This window comes from Patella vulgata, chromosome 5 (genome assembly GCF_932274485.2).
Source record: "Patella vulgata chromosome 5, xgPatVulg1.2, whole genome shotgun sequence".
In the NCBI taxonomy this organism is placed as follows: Eukaryota; Metazoa; Mollusca; class Gastropoda; family Patellidae; genus Patella; species Patella vulgata.
Genome location: NC_065883.2, coordinates 41,340,967 through 41,358,827, shown reverse-complemented (window position 1 = coordinate 41,358,827; position 17,861 = coordinate 41,340,967). Strand labels below are relative to the sequence as shown.

The 17,861-nt window shown below is 35.8% G+C and overlaps 1 protein-coding gene across 5 annotated transcripts in view; it reads left to right on the top strand.

Annotated features, from left to right (window-relative positions):
- The window catches only part of LOC126820655 (zinc finger CCCH domain-containing protein 14), a 355,618-nt gene that overhangs the window by 163,608 nt on the left and 174,149 nt on the right, over positions 1-17,861 (top strand). For all 5 annotated transcript variants that reach the window (XR_007680058.2, XR_007680057.2, XM_050548757.2 and 2 more), the window contains exons 11-12: positions 9,345-9,526; positions 17,233-17,365. Coding sequence is in view for 3 of the 5 variants with exons in the window: in XM_050548757.2 (XP_050404714.1) it covers positions 9,345-9,526; positions 17,233-17,365 (315 nt within the window). In the remaining 2 variants the exon portion in view is untranslated. The remainder of the gene's footprint in view (positions 1-9,344; positions 9,527-17,232; positions 17,366-17,861) is intronic.

Here is a 17,861-nt window from a genome sequence, read left to right as displayed (position 1 = left end):
CAAGAGCTGTTGGTACAAGGTTATTTCAAGCTTAAAGGTGTATTTCCAAATAGTAACTTAGGATAAGAAGTCCTTATTAAGGACCACTCTTAAACCATTGGTGAATGTTCGTTTACACCTCACTATAGAATCTATATGGTATTGGAAGTACCATACAGTGTTTAAGGTCATGAGACGAAGAAGCCTATTGATTTTCAGCGATTTCTGATAATTACTCCCAGAGTTATGGCTCTTGATCACTTCAAAAAATCTTGTGGATGCTCTAGAGGTCAAAGTTAATATCCGATTGACTTTAAATTTATACACTGTGTTTAAGTTCATGAGACGAAGAAGCCTATTGATTTTCAGGGATTTCCAGTAATTAATGCTAGAGTTATGGATCTTGACCACTTCAAAGTTAATATCCGATTGACTTTAAATTTATACACAGTGATTAAGGTCATGAGACGAAGAATCCTATAGATTTTCAGCGATTTCCGATAATTACTGCCAGAGTTATGGCCCTTGATCACTTTAAATAAATCTTGTCGACGCTCTAGAGGTCAAAGTTAATGTCAGATTGACTTTAAATTTATACACAGTGTTTAAGGTCATGAGACGAAGAATCCTATTGATTTTCAGCGATTTCCGATAATTACTGCCAGAGTTATGGCCCTTGATCACTTCAAAAAATCTTGTGGACGTTCTAGGGGTCAAAGTTAATATCCGATTAACTTTGAATTTATAAACAGTGTTTAAGGTCATGAGACGAAGAAGCCTATTGATTTTCAACGATTTCCGATAATTACTGCCAAAGTTATGGCCCTTGATCACTTCGAAAAATTTTGTGACGTTCTAGAGGCTAAAGATATCATCAGATTGACTTTAGATGATAATTACTTAATGAATTGTTACTCTTAATCAGATTTTAGTGTATTATAAATGTTTCATTATCCAAAAAAGTAAAAATATGCGACAACACTTGTTGACTGCCCGGACGATATAGCTGCTGTAGGCGTATGTTTCGTTGCCTGGCAACCTATCTTACCATTTGATGCCCAATGCCAATCTTGACTAGGTCAAACCAATTTAACATTTTTACTATCACCGAAAATGACGTCATTTCGGGAAAAACTGTATTTTTAGCCTTTAAAATACATATTTTATTCATTTATTTAAAATTTTCACCATATGATGTCTTATGCCATTTATGATTTCACAGAACTAATTTAACATTTTCAGTATTACCGGAAGTAATGTCGTTTTGGCAAAAACTGTATTTTTAGCCTTCAAAACAAATATTTTATTCAAATGAATCTGATTTGTAATGTTTTTAAAATTATGACATTTGATTCCAATCAGCTAATAGAATGAACCCATACGATCATACAGATACCACAAAATAGTTTCTAACTTGTACGGTTGCAGAGAAATAGACGATTTTCTACAAGTCACTTTTCAAGGTTTTTGGTCTATAAAAGTGGCAATTATTATTCGATTTACATAAACGTTTCACAATGTGATGATGCTATTTCTGATTTCATAAAACTTATTTAACATTTTCATTATCACTGTAAGTAATGTAATTTTGTCAGGATCACAAATACATGTAACAAATGTATAAAATGAATTGATTGCTGGATTTGGTTGATTCTGCGTCCATTTTATTTCATGTGTGCAATGCTGTGGAAACCTGTTAAACGGTTTCATTGGTACCGGAAGTGACATTAAGTTCAAGGGTAACTTGGCCCCGGAAGTGACATAAGTTTAAGGGTAACGTGGCACCAGTGAAACCTGTCATTACTGCATCTCAGTTCTAGTATCCTCTGAATAATGTTGTTATTTACATCAAAGCCAAAATGCACGAAAGTGAACATAAGCATTTCTTGACTATGAAATTGATATTTCTATAGGGACTCATATTTTGATAATGTCACAGTACCTGAAAATAATAATAGACCTATCGTACACGCAAAATCTTATTTTAATTCACATGTTAAATGAACACGCGTACAGCTGTGGCGACTTTTTTGATGATTATCCAATCAACAATCTTAATCTCCTGACCACTAGCTGGCACTAAGGTGCTAATTAGTTGATGAGATTAACTTATAATATACATGTGCACAACAGACTACTAATGTATAGATTGTTCTTCGGTATAACACTATCATGTGATATTATGCTGTATGTCTTGTGGATGTTTCGTTACGAAAGGAGTGCATTTACTACGATTTTCGTCGCCAGCACCCTTGAAATCCTAAATAAAAAACATTAAACGACAAAATAGCAAATAAATTGCGGAAATCGTCAGATCAAATTTTTACGATTTTCGTCTTCAAGCACCCCTGAAAACCCATGGAAAGATATATTTAACGACAAAACAGCAAATAGATGGCCTGGTTGCTATGGGATTTTGTTTTGGAACATACCAAATCTTTGACTTGCTTTTTCTCAAAACTTACTATTGTGAGTTGGGTAGTTTCTAATGGACACAGCTCAGTCAATTTTTGACCAATTTAAACAAACTATACATCAAATTGAGGGTAATGAGTTGGAGAATGTGAAAATAACAATAACTCAATTTTCAAAATTTCCTCATTGCGACTCAGTATGCTATGGGGAGGGGGGGGGGGGAGTGTATCACATATACCTTATCGTTAATTTTGTGAGAATGACTCGTAAGATCCAAATAACACGCTTACAAGCCTGGATGTCATTTTTTATAATATAATGATACAATTTATGTAGAAATGACCAAGTTACACCTCTGTACCGTTCAGCTAATAAATTCTGTCAAATGTACAAACCCGATTCCTGATAAAAAAAACCCCCAATATAATTCAAACGTCAACCCGTAGTCCGTGTAGAGCACAGAGTCGGCAATCTCGATCAAAGGAACAATTCCTTTTATACATTACAAGCATGCACAAGCTTATTCAGAGTTCATATTGGACAACTTTTGGTGTCAAGGCGTGCAGTTCGGTTGCTTTATTCAAAAAGATAACGGATATTAAACTGTAAAACTGACCAAGCTATATCCGTTTGAGGTCGCACAAGTCAGAAAGATAGTTTAGAGAAAAGGCAAGTTAAAGATATCATTATGTTCTAACACTAAATCACAGAGCAACCACACCATATATTTGTTCATTTTTGTTTAATATTTCTCTTGGTGTTATAATTTAGAACCAAAGAGAATAGTCCATACATTAGTAATGTAGGTCTTGTATATAAAATCTTTTATGGGAATAAATTCTGTTAATCTCACCACTTAATTAGCAACTTTGTGTTATAGTGCTCAAGAGATTAAGAATGTTGATTGGGTCAGTAGAGCGTAAAACTATATAAATTTCTGGTAAGTTTATTGATAAACTGTATCATTAAAAGAAAATTTGTTATCGGTGTAACTATTGTAGAAGAACTCAAACGAAAATTTCGGATATGTAACTGGCCAACTTTAAGACATAAAAATAAAAATGCTCTATTTGTTGAAAATATTTTAACAAAAGTTTCGCTATAGTGTTCGTAATTTCTTGAAATTTATCGTGTTTTGAATTGTCTCAGTTTTGAATATGTAATATAGTGATGGAGGACGGAGGGCCTGACAAGGACAGCTGCCTAGTCCTTCGGGTGAGACGAAAAACCAACGTCCCGTGTATACATTGGAATGCTCGTAAAAGTTCCCTTGGCAGTTGGAATTCGATATAAGAGTAGGCGATAGTGCCGCTGCCCGGGCAAAATTTCCCTCATAGCACACTGTATAGCGTATGCCCGTCTTCATTAGCCCAGGTTAGAAGCAGAACAGTAGGACTTTAAACCTCATTTTATAAATGTGTGTTGTTGGTTTTTTTTGATAATTTTCAATGTGTTTTTATACGTATTTCTATCAGCCTTAGTTTTAATAAAAAAAATTAATCGTACGGGATATCTACATGACTTTCGAATTTCGCACAAGAGAGATATCCCAAGATCAAAAGTTGTACATGGTTTTACTATTTCACCGTTGCATGCTATGTATCGGTTATATTTCGTCGGTGTCATTCTAAAACCTCGTAAGTCTGATCAACAAAATTTTACAGGAGGAACAAATAACTTCATAACTTATCAGATACTTGGCGGAGTGGCTTAACATTTTCTTTTTGTACCTTTGAAAATAACCCCTATTAGATGTTCTGTCAAATATAAGCAGACGTTTGTTCATTTTTATGATTTTGGACTTACGAGGTTTTCACCCCAAAATCTGTTTTTTTCTTACGACATACGAGGTTTCTGAACGTTTTTGTACCAGGACTGTATGATTTACGAGCTTTTGTATTCGCGTTGCTAGAGATAAATTGGGCATAAAAATGAAGGGAAATCATAAGTATTTTATTATGCCATTCTCTTTTCGGGTATTGACAGTGGGTAGGTAGGGGCGGCAAGTTACGTGCGAATTTCGGCAACAGTTAGATGCAAAGTAGACCCAAAACCTCGATACCTTAAATTGAGGTCTAGGTGTTCAGGAGGATAAGTTAATTGAGGGATATTGCATGCAGCTAGTTATATACATTGTATGTTTAGTGGGGTAAGTGGCGTGAGGGATATGGCCCACAGGTAGGTCTAGATGCTCAGTGGGGTAAGCTGTCTGGGGCGTATTGCCCACAAGTATGTCTAGATGCTCAGTAGGGTAAGGTACTTGAGGAGTATTGCCCACAGGTGGTCTAGATGCTCAGTAGGGTACGCTATTGATATGTATTGCCCACAGGTAAGTCTAGATGCTCAGTGGGGTACGGTATTGATGGTTATTGCCCACAGGTACATCTAGATGCTCAAAAGGGTAAGCCTAGGTGCTCATGGTGCCATTTACTGGAAGGGTATTGCCTACCGGTAGGTAAAAATGTTCAGATGGCTAAGTTACCTGAGAGATATCACCTATAGGTAGGTCTATATGCCCACTGGGATAAGTTACTTGATGAGTTTTGCCGACAGGTATATCTAGATGCCTAGTCGGGTACGTTACTTGGGGGTTATTGCCCACAGGTAGGTCTAGACGCTCAGTCTGGTAAGTTATTTGAGGAGGGTTATTGCCCACAGGTAAGTCTAGATTCCTAGCGGGGTAAGTCACTTGAGAGATATTGCCCACAGGTAGCTTACTGTGGGGTAAGTTACTAGAGAGAGATTGACCACAAGTATCTTACTTAAGAGGTCCTGCCCACAGTTAAGTAAGTTACTTAAGGGCTATTATACCCACAGGTAGGTCTAGATGCTCAGTAGGGTAAGCCTAGATGCTCAGTGGGGTAATTTACTGGAAGGGTATTGCCTACCAGTAGGTAAAAATGTTCAGACGGGTAACTTACCTGAGAGATATCACGTATAGGTAGGTCTATATGCCCACTGGGATAGGTTACTTGATGAGTATTGCCCGCAGGTATGTCCAGATGCCCAGTCGGGTATGTTACTTGAGGGTTATTGCTCACAGGTAGGTCTAGATGCTCAGTCTGGTAAGTTACTTGAGGAGGGTTATTGCCCACAGGTAAGTCTAGATTCCTAGCGGGGTAAGTCACTTGAGAGATATTGCCCACAGGTAGCTTACTTAAGGGATACTGCCCACAGTTGATTAAGTTACTTAAGGGTTATTACCCACAGGTAGGTCTTTTGTAGTGGCTTTTGTATTTTCAATATAGAAGCGTAAAACTGACAAACATGGGCACTAAATAAGATTTATTTGACGTAGCCTGGCAGTAATGACTTGGTATTGCCTTTACCTTATTTTGTTACTAAAAAGAGATAATCTCCACCTTAAAAACAATACAAGCAATGATATTATTTACTCCCTATAAATTATGTCTACTATGACACATCTTATTACAACAATTATCCTGCGAAATTTTGTCATATATTATACCGCTTTAAGGCCTTTGACACCGTCATCGATAACACGTTGCCGAGATACGAGCATTTAGAAAAGAACAAAATCAGGCCAATCGTGATACAAGGTTTGGTCACACGCTAATAAAATGAAAAGTATTTATCGCAGAACTCTGATTTTTTTATATAGCATGTATTTTATGTTAATAAATTAAATTATGCAAAAAAGTGATTTTTGAAAAAATGCCGACTTACGAGGTTTTGGAATGACACCGATGATTTATCGTGTACTACATAAAACAATTTCTAAAATATTAATGGACACTTCCGTGCTCATAATTTCGGTTTACTTGTATGTATGAAATTCCTTCTTTTTTTTGTAACGTACGATCACATTGTATATCGTGCCTTATTATTGCATCGTTATATATATATTGTTTAATAGTTACTATTTCACAAATGTAAATAGATATTCACACAATTCTTCAGTGCTCAGAATTTCAGCTTGTATATATGCATGTGTATGAAATTCAATATTATCTGCTATCATATTATCTGTTTCAATAAAATTAGTGAAAACAGATTGGTGTTGATGATCTTTTTTTAATCATTAGTTGTCATCCCAAATTTAATAATCCAAATTTACTACTATTTTCGTCTCCAGCACCCCTGAAAACCCATGGAAAGATATATTCAACGACAAAACAGCAGATAAATGGCCTGGTTGCTATGTGATTTTGTTTTGGAACATACCAAATCTTTGACTTGCTTTTTCTTAAAACTTACTTTTGTGAGTTGGGTAGCTTCTAATGGACACAGCTCAGACAATTTTTGGCCAATTCAAAAAAACTATACATCAAATTGAAGGTAATGAGTTGGAGAATGTGAAAATAACAATAACTCAATTTTCAAAATTTCCTAATTGTGACTCAGTATGCTTTGGGGGGTCACATTTAACAAATAAATCATGCTATAACACTATTCTAAACCTGTATCCATGATTAAAGATCAGGGCCCTTATTCACGAAAACTTAAACTAAGATACAATTGAAATTTTAAGAAATACTGCAATTCGATTGGCTGACCAGTAAAATCAATTTGCATATATCCAATGAAGTTGCAGTATTTCTTAAAATTTCGGTTGTAACTTAGTTTAAGTTTTCGTGAATAAGGGCCCTGTTTTTCGTCAAATATTAAGATTTCGAAATGTTCACAATTAAACAGAATTGACAATAAAAACAAAATGACAATTTACTACGGCATATTATGAAAATCTTTTCAAAAATAAAGCCACTGAAATTACAAAAGAAATTTTAAAGTCGTTTTAGACTGCAAACTGTTTTCCAAAGGTGATTGCATGCTTTTATAAATAGAACAAGTTGGCGACACATGGAGCCTGTGCTCTCGATCTATCATCACGTATATAAATTACATAATAAAAATTGGATCCACTTGACCCGTAGTTCATTATTACCGGGAGAAAAATGATAAACTATTTCATACAATCGTAAACAATAGAAATATTAACACGTGTTTAAATTTAGCTCTTCTTATAAAGCCCCTATTTCCATATTAAATCTAAAGTCTGTATTTTGCATGCAAAGACAATTTTGTGACATAACGTTTGATCGAACGCGCATCAAAAATATTAGGTCATACATAGTTCGACAATGGGCAATATCAACGCGGGAGCATGTCCCTATTTGCATTAGTGTTATTCGATGTGTGAATTATCATTTGTTATACATGTGAACAAATTAAACCCACAAAAAAGACAAATATATAAATAACTGCAGCTCGACTATGGTACGAAGTATAAAACACGTAGTATTCATCAAGTAAGGGAATATGTATAAGAACGCACATATGTCACTACAGCACGTATAAATCCATGTATAAAGACCTACACTTAACAAAGATCGATCTGCATGAAACATGGTCGAACAAGAAATCGCACGGTAAATTGGATTTAACACATACACGTCAGATTAAGCCTGCTAGTCCTTGATAAAACACCTTTGGTACAATTATAACACGCTTTCGAGAAAACTCACCAAACAAAGACTACACACCGTGTCAGTCGTTTTTAACCCGTCCGTTAATTAACACAGTACAGAAAACGCACCGTCGCAGAGATTTTCACCCCTAGCGATAATTAAATCACCTTTCAGTCAATTTCTCACCCCTGTTAATTAACACACCATATTTACATATGTTAGCCTCTTCGTATTAGATTTGTTGTGATAATTAGAATTTTACCGATATTCATACAAATTTACCAAAATGAGTTGATATCTATACCCTAAACGTACAAATAACACTATTACTACTTCTCAGTGTGATCACCATATAGTGATAGATTTGAATCTTAAACAAGCCATATCTATATTAAGTTTATGGAGATCAACATGCATATTTCTCCAGGCTCTCTTGTAAATTTCGCAAAAAGAAATTGTATGTAGTTTCATTGTTAAAGCCGCATAAACATTTTGGATCTGGAATCAGATTTGCATTATACAAATCAGATTTAAGAGTACTAGATTTGTTGCTTAATCTACTATGTAGAATATCAAATTGTCTTGTGCCTTCTAAATAATGCTTAGGGGGACAACCAGAACTAAAACGAAACTTTTTAAGTTTTCGTTTGAGTATTGTTTAATGGTCGAGAGCGAGACATTAAGTAATATATTGTAACAACAAGAGGACCGTCAGGTCCGAGTGTTTTTACAATATATTACGCAATGTCTCAGCTCGAGACCATTAAACATCTTAAAATACAGACACTCCGCACGTGCATTTACAGTGAAATACGTCACTCGAGTCTAATATTTGACAAGGTACGATTGGCAAGTTGCCCGTACGATTATTTGAAATAATGGTACGCCAACATCAAAGGGTGACGTCACATCTGTATTTTAAATACTGATATTGCTGTTATTTCTATTAGGTTAACTTCTATGTGGCAGGTGATGTCAATTAGCCAATCAAATTAAAAGAAAACACACACTTGCCAATGACATCATTTCCATGCTTCCCCAGCCTCACTGTTCCAACTAGATTTACTATGCATTTTAACACTGAACAAACATTATGAATATTTATGACTAAACTGATTCTACATGTATAATAAAAAAATAAATATACTCTTATTTCTAAACTCATTACAATATATCTCCTTTGCAGGTCTTGGGGGGTTGGATGGTTGGATGGCTGAATGGTTAGCGTGCGCGCGCTGTATCATACAGTCTGTCATTGAGTCGACTGGCGTGGTTTCGAATCCCCGGTTGTACGTGGCAAGGAGTAGGGTCGCCTGTCCAACCTCGTGGGTTTTCTCCGGGTCCTCCGGTTTCCTCCCACTGCTAAAGATCCCTACGCGCAAGCAAATTATGTAAATAAAATTAAACCATGTTAGTCCCGAAATGACCTAGTTTGTGTCGAGTGGACGTTAAACCCCATTTCTCTCTCTCTCTCCTTTGCAGGTCTAATAATAATAATGTTTATTTTATTTTATTTTTCAGGCGAACATTTAATCCTAAATTTGTTGTGACATTGGATGGTGTTGATCCTGATGCATTTACTGGCGATACAAGAAATGAGTCTGATATAGCTATGAGTAATATAGTACAATCTGAAATTACTGCAAATAAAGTTAACCCACCTAAAGTTAAACCGTTTAATATTAATCTTAAAGACTCAGATGGTAAATTGTTTTCTATTGAATGTATTTGAGAGGCCTCTTTTATGGATCACAAAATGAAATTTTGCTTAACTGCCTTAAAACAACAAATCCGACATTCAAACTTTTTGTCCTGCCTGTCGAAGAAAGCAGGGGACTATTAAAATGGGTTTGTCCGTCTGTCAGTCTGTCTGTCTGTCTATCTGTCTGTCTATCCGTTACACCTTTTGGGACAATAACTTTCCTTCTAATTGAGCTAGAATGTTAAAACTTGGTATAGGTATTTATTAGGTCAATGCCTTGATGGAGTTCGAAGATGAGCATTTTCTGCTTAGGGTAAGCAGAGATATTCAATTTGATTGGTTGATGCTTTGGGACACGATAACTTTAGTTCTAATTAATTGAGAGTGATGAAATTTGCTGTATCGTTTCATAACATCAATACCTTGACTAACTTGAACAGCTAAATCCATGATATTAAATGTTTCGTATACTAAACGTTAGCATGGGGCAAAACTTTATAAAACCAAACAAATTCTAATGATTTTCTGATAATTACTTAAAGATACATTATGGGAAATTTGATAACGAGCTGGCAGTTCTCACTATAATAATTAAAAACTAGATAACGTAAAGCAGTGATGGGATTTTACCCATATATTCCGGACTTGTCCGAATCTTTTTTCGAAACGCCCAAAATTGTCCGACCGGGAATATGCCCAATCAGACATCAAGACATGGTGAATAATATTCAAATTCCAAAATTAATATAGTGTACTGAGTGTATAACTACCGTGCAACCCGATTATCGTTGATAATAGGCTGTTTGATTAGGTAATTAAGTGATCGACTATTTATCGTGTTATATCGTCTTACACACCTACCTTGATTAACTACTATTCTGCCTTGATTGGCTGAACTAATTCTTTATCGGACAATTCATCAAATCAATCCTGAACAGAAGTCATTGCTTCTCCTTTGTCGGACGATATATCAATCCAATAAGAGTGATTAGAAATTTAATCTGATTAACCCGTGATTTCTCCATTGACCATTGTCTGACGTTTTAATCTCCTTTGTGTCGGACAATAACACGTAGAAATTAGTCATATATGTCACATATCCTGATAGTATATAACACCTCAAATCAACATACATTGTATCCGATAACTTGTCTGTGATATATTTTCGGTGGAAGCCGAAGTTAAATAAAGATATTTCACACACATGGCGCTTATAGAGTTCAGTAATTAAAATGAAAGTACAAATCTCGCGAGACACGTGAAATTAAGAGATGTATACGTGCTGAATCCAATACGCCTGATGTTCGAGAAAAGATTCAATTTTGATAGCATATTGTCGGATTTATGATCATATTTTGAAGGGGGTTATGTCTTTAAATAAATAAATAAACACGCTAAGAAATGTTGACGAATATTTCGATTGGAATGATGTAAGTGGTTAATTGTTTTAGACGATAGCGCGTGCATGACCACCTCCTCCACTGTTTGTTGATATTTTGTCTGTAAATGATATTAATATGCAATTATTAACAGATTTTGATCCAATTCGGAATGATCCAGCATAGGGTTGTACCTATATATATTGGTCCATGTCCAGCCCCCCAGGGGCAGAGCCACACCCAATTTTTTTGTCTACAGATCATTTTGGAACTTTTATTTATTCCTTATACTGTAAGGATAGCAACTATTTATTTTGGTGCATGTCCCGACCCCCAGGGGTATGGTACTACATCCACTTTTTTGTTAGTTTTTATCGGTAAATACTCTACAGGTTGCCATAATTAACAACGAGTGGGACGATTTACCCAATACTATCCAATACCATCCCAATACCACCACATACTACCCAATACTACAACATAAGGATGCAAAATAGACACATCATTTGATTTTTTTCAAAAATAGAGAGTTATATCGAGGGAAATGTACTTCAAATGTGAAACCAATGTATGGCTGTTCCATTTGCCTCCCTATACCACCCCAAACAAGTCAATAATAACCCAATAATACCAAATACTCATCGAATACTACCCAATATGATCAAATATAACAACCTAATATTGTCAAATAACAAACTAATATTGTCTAATAACAGCACATTAGTATAATTACTGCAACGAATATTTGATATTTTGCAGAAAATTGAAATGTTTACCCAGTTATCTCCCTTTACGATCAGTAAATAGATTTCGATTGCTACTCGGTTTAATCATCTTCTTTGGCTTTGCAGTTGGTTTCCAAGATGACAAACTTAAAATAAGAAAAACAAGTATGACGATATACCATATTTTATTCTCAAAATGACCCATCTGTCTCTTACTACTTGATAGGGTCGTCTTGTTAAACAAGGTGGGTTTTCTTGGGTTCCCCGGTTTCATCTCACTGCTAAACACCCCTTCGCGCAAGCAAGTTAATGAAATAATATTGAACTATATGTTAGTCCCGAAATTACCTAGTTAGTGTCGATTGTTTGTATTTATTTTAAAATTAATGCTTTAATAAAACATTTGCATCATGTTTATATTCATTTTTTCTTGTCAACTATTGCGTATTTACTTACTGCAATAACTTAATCGTTTACATGAAAAAATAAATATAAACATATGCATATGTGGGAGGAAACTGGTGACCGTGTCTATTCATTTAGGTGGTAATGACATCGCTGCGACATCGTCACCTGTGGATATATACCGTAGAATACTTAGAATTTATTCAATAGTGACAATATTCAAAGAATCCGTGAAATTTTGACAAGAAGGAGTTTGTCAAAGGTATCTGGTTTCGAACCGGAATCATTTAAAAGACAAAGGATACGTGTTAATAACTCATTAAAAGACAGATATAAAGATAAATTTGTGTGCTTTCCTGACATATTATACCCAAATGATTTTTTACAGGACCGCATGCACTTGTAGACAGCGTGTCATCATACTAAAGTCACAAGGATGAAGAAATAATTATAGTATAAGAAGACTTTTGGAGTTGGCCACGAGACCGTTAAATGAACATTTTATTTAGATGGTTGGCTGTTTATTTTATAAACTGATTTTATTTTAATTCATTTTCAAATCTTTGTTAACTTCTTTTAAAACTCTTTTTATTTTATGTTATGTTTTATATTGATATGCGTTTAACCTGTAATATTGTATGAATACACTATAGCGGAGGCATCTATAATAACCTGTTTTCTTCCTTATTTTAACTTCGTCGTCTTGGAAACAAACTGCAAAGCCCAACAAGATGATTAATCTGAGCAGCAATCTAAAATCTAAAAGTATTTGGTAGTATTGGGTTATTATTTGCTTGATTTGGGTGATATAGGGAGGCAAATGGAACAGCAAGACATCGGTAATCACATTTGAAGTACATTTCCCACGATATATCTCACCATTTTTGAAAAAAGTCAAGCAATATGCTCATTTGGCACCATTTTGTTGTAGTATTGGTAGTATTGGTAGTATTGGGTAAATCGTCCCGCCGATAATTAACAGATTTTGTTCAAATTCAGCATTTCAATAAGAGGGTCATGATTGTGGTCATGACAGGAAAATCCTATCGATATTCAGTGTTCCGTGACTTTTCGTTCCCAAGTTATGCCCCTCTTTCTGAAAACCTTGTGAACGTGATAGAGGCTATAATTTTTAACAGATTGTTTTCAAATTTGGTATTGAGCATTGTGGTCAAAACATATTCAGTGTACCATGACTTTCTGTTTCGGAGTTATCCAACAATAGTGACAGCAATAGATTTTGTAGTTTTGAACGGATGTTTTTCAAATTTGGTGGAGAGCATGAGGTCATGAGAGGAAGAACCCAATTGATATTCAGCCTTCTGTGATTTTTTTGTTGTAGGGTTATCCCTCTTTTCCAAAAACATTGTGAATGGATAGAGGCTAGTTTTTAACAGATTTCTTTCAAATTTGGTGGGAAACATTGGGGTCATGAAAGGATGAACCAAGGTTCTTAATCCATTTTGAAATGAACCAGCGAGAATTAGGTCAAATGAAGTCCCGGTAGGAAATAGGGTAATTATCAGCTTCCATTCCCTTTAATATAACCAGAATTACCACAAAAATAAGGACATAGGCCTATAGCAGGGACGTACAATATAAAAACATTTATATTTTCACAAAATTTTGTCATTTCTCATAAAATTATCATAAAATGGAAAAATATCATAAAAAATATAAATTTTCTCTATTTCTCATAGAGTTATCATAAAATGAGACAAAACCTTTTTCAAAATATAGAATTATTAATAAATTTCTATACTGATAAATCCGGATGTGAATAAGAAAATCATCAAGCCATTTTATGCCCCCCAGCTTGCTGCTCTTTCATTTTATATTTGGCAAGTGTTCAGTCAATGTTATGTGGGTATATGAACAAAGGAGAAGATGACTGCGACCATTAATGCCACCAATGTTACTGATAGAAAGAGCCACGGTGGTTAAATGTGTAAGAGGCTGGCCAAGAAAGTGCATCACAATTTTCCATCGTTTCCTGTTGTCAGTGGTACCGGCTGGAGGGCCTGACAAGGACAGCTGTCTAGTCATTTGGATCGTACGAAAAAACCGAGGTCCCATGTACACATTGGCATGCACATAAAAGATCCATTGTCAGTTGGAATTTGATATAAGAGTAGGCCTTGGCTCCGCTGTCCGGGCAAAATTTCCCTCAAGGCATACTGTATGGCGTATGCCCATCTTCATAGCCCAGTCGGAGCAGAACAGTAGGTCGTTAAACCCCATTTCATTTCATTTCAGTTTTTATCCGCATAACACTGGCTGAACACTACTTCATAGATAGGAGATACTTTATTTACTGTCAGTGCAGTTTTATAAAAAAAAATCATAATATTTGATAATGATAAAAACAGAAAAAGAAGCTTTCATAAAAATATAAATTTTTGACAGAATCTGTGTACGGTCCCTGGGATTATCAAAATTACCGTTAAATGTGCTAATTACTCGGATTATGAACTATGAACCATGTGACCGATTCTCACTAAGGTATGACTCTTATTGTACCCGTCAAGAAAGTTGATTGACTTCTTAATCAACAGGGGGGGTGGATGGCTGAATGGTTACCGTGCGCGCGCTGTATCATAAAGTCTGTCATTGAGTCGACTGGCGTGGTTTCGAATCCCCGGTTGTGGGTTTTCTCTGGGTCCTCCGGGTTTCCTCCCACTGCTAAAGACCCCCTATGCGCAAGCGAATTATGTAAATAAAATTAAACCATATGTTAGTCCCGAAATGACCTAGTTTGTGTCGAGTGGACGTTAAACCCCATTTCTCTCTCTCTTAATCAACAAATAATAATTAACCCATTGTAATTTAACAGAAAGTAGATTGATTTATGATACTATAGTGACCAGTTCATTGTTTTACCAGTCGGCATGATTGAACATCAAGCAGCTAAGGCTGACAAAAAACAGCCAATTAAAATCCTTGGGATGAACACTATCTATATTAAGCTTTCTGTGACTTTTCATTTTAGAGTTATCCCCCCCTTGTGAACATGATATAATATAGTATTTAACTGATTTTAGTAAAATATGGTGTGAAGCATTGGGTTCATGAGAGGATGAACCCTATTGATATTCAGCATTCTGCAACTTTCCGTTCCGGAGTTATGTCCTCTTTTCTGAAAAACCTTGTGAACTTGATAAGGGCTATAGTTTTTAGGGAATGGGAGCCGTGGTGGCTCAGTAAGATGTTGGCTCGCTAACCTAGAGGTCCCCTGTTCGATCTCAGTGCTGGCCGAGAGAGTTCATCAGGATTTTCAGGCGGCGTTCACCCTTGTCAGTGGTGCAGGACAGAGGGCCTGGCAAGGAACAACGTATGGTCATTCAGATGGGATGAAAAACTTGGGTCCCGTGAACACATTAGCGTGCACATAAAAGATCCCTAGGCAGTTTGAATTCGATGTCAGAGTAGGTCGTAGCATCTCGTTGTTACCCCAGTCGAAGCATAACAGTAGGACGTTAAACCCCATTTCATTTTTTATACACCCGCATATTGGATCGTAACTTCCTGAATTATGGCCCTTGATTGTATGAAAAATCCTGTTTTTAGCTTGTGGTCACCCTAGAGGTAACAATTTTTGTCCGATTTAAAAAAATGTTTGAATATATTATCATTACACCCTAATGATGACTAAAAATCAGACCAAAAGTGCCAGACAAAATGGCCGCCCCTCGTACACAAATAGTGTAAATATATGGTACAGTATATCAAGGTTGTGGACCCTCTAGAGGCCACAATTTTGATCCGATTTTGATGAAACTTAAAATACATATTTATAACCAAAAGATCTTGGTTCCTTTAGATATTTGCGCATATCGGATCATAACTTCCTGAATTATGACCCTTGATTGTACGAAAAAATTGCCACCCCATATGCAAATAGTGTATATATGGTATATCAAGGTTGTGGACCCTATAGAAGTCACAATTTTTATCCGATTTTGTTGAAACTTGAAATGTAAGTTTATAACCCAAAGATCTTGGTTCCTTTCGATATTCGGGCATATCGGACCGTAACTTACTGAATTATGGCCCTTGATTGTACGAAAAATCGCGTTTTTAGCTTGTGGACCCTATAGAAGTCATAATTTTAATCCGATTTAAAAAAACGTATTATTATATCACCATTACACCCTAAGGATGATTGAATTCGAATTTTGTGAAAATGGCCCAAAACTGACAGACAATATGGCCGCCCCTCGTTCTCAAATTGCATAAAAATATGGTATATCAAGGTTGTGGACCCTATAGAGGTCACAATTTTTATCCGATTTTGTTGAAACTTGAAATGTAAGTTTATAACTCAAAGATCTTGGTTCCTTTCAATATTTGCGCATATCGAATTGTAATTTCCTGAATTATGGCCCTTGATTGTAGGAAAAATCACTTTCGTTTTAGCTTGTTTTCTATCCATCTCTCGAAAATGTGGATGTATCCTGCCTGGCAGCCGCTGGTTGTTTAGTTTGTTCTCTATCCAGCTCTTGCAAAATGTGAGTGTATTCTGCCTGGCAGCCACTGGTTTATATTTGGCTTGAAGCATTTGGGTCATCGATCAATATCCACAGCCTTCCGTTCTGGAGTTTTCCCCCTTTGGCGAATACCGTGTGAACGTGATAGAGGATAGGTTTTAACAGATTTATTTTCCTATGATTTTGGAAGCAATGGGGTCATAAGAGGCTTTGCTCATGCAACATCCAAGTTTTCCTTTTGGATAACCTGCATTTGAGACAAAGCTGCTGTGTGGCTATCTTTTAAAAATGAGATTGAAAATAATGCATTTTTAAAAAAAAGTAAAGTGAATTAAGTTAATAAATTTTCCAAAACAAACAAAATTTTCCAAAAATGTGTAGCATATATGGCCATAACAGCATCCCACCTTATTAACCTGTCTATTGGTTGTCTTTAATTTCCATCCTATGGAAAAGTAGAATCCTAAATTTTGATATAATTAACTTTCATAGTATTTCACCTTTGTCATGAAATTTGTTAGCACCTAGTGCATGTAATTAATTATGTTCTAATCTTTTTGGAAATTTTATGACTGAGCTGCTGTTAGGCGCATGTTTCATTGCCTGGCAAGCTATGTTTTATAATGTACACCACGCAATTAAAAACATTCTACACTAACAAATCAATTACATTTGTTTAGTAGACCTACTTTATAATGTAATTTTTTTAAGATGAAGGTGATGGAGATTGTGATGTAGAAATGACACCATTAAAACAAGCTAAAGCAGCAGAAAGATGCAAATTTTGGCCAGCATGTGTCAATGGCAATTCTTGTCAATATCATCACCCTACTTTACCTTGCAAGTGAGTTTATTTATAATTTATTCTGAATCAATGTATTATATTCCATTGAAGACACACATAAGGATTTAAACCTATTTGCGGACATGGCCCGAACCGAGGATGACCTCGATCAGAACTGGCTATCCAGGCATACTCAGAAGCCCCAAAATAGATATACCTGTAAAAATCACTTGATTATAATTCATACCTCGATAAAGCGGTTCTGTATCGTCGGGGTGTATCGGTGTGTTTAGCGTTTTTTATACGCCCACATTTTCATGTGGACGTATTATGCCGTCGCCCCTGTCCGTCCGTCCGTCCGTCCACAATTGTTTGTGGACTCTCTACAGGTCACAATTCTTGAAATATAGGTTTATCCCCAAAAGATCTCGGCTGCTTTCGATATTGGCATGTATCGGATCGAAACTTCATGGATTATGGCCCCTGATTGTACGAAAAATCACGTTTTTAGCTTGTGGACCCTATAGAGGTCACAATTTTTATTCGATCTTCTGAA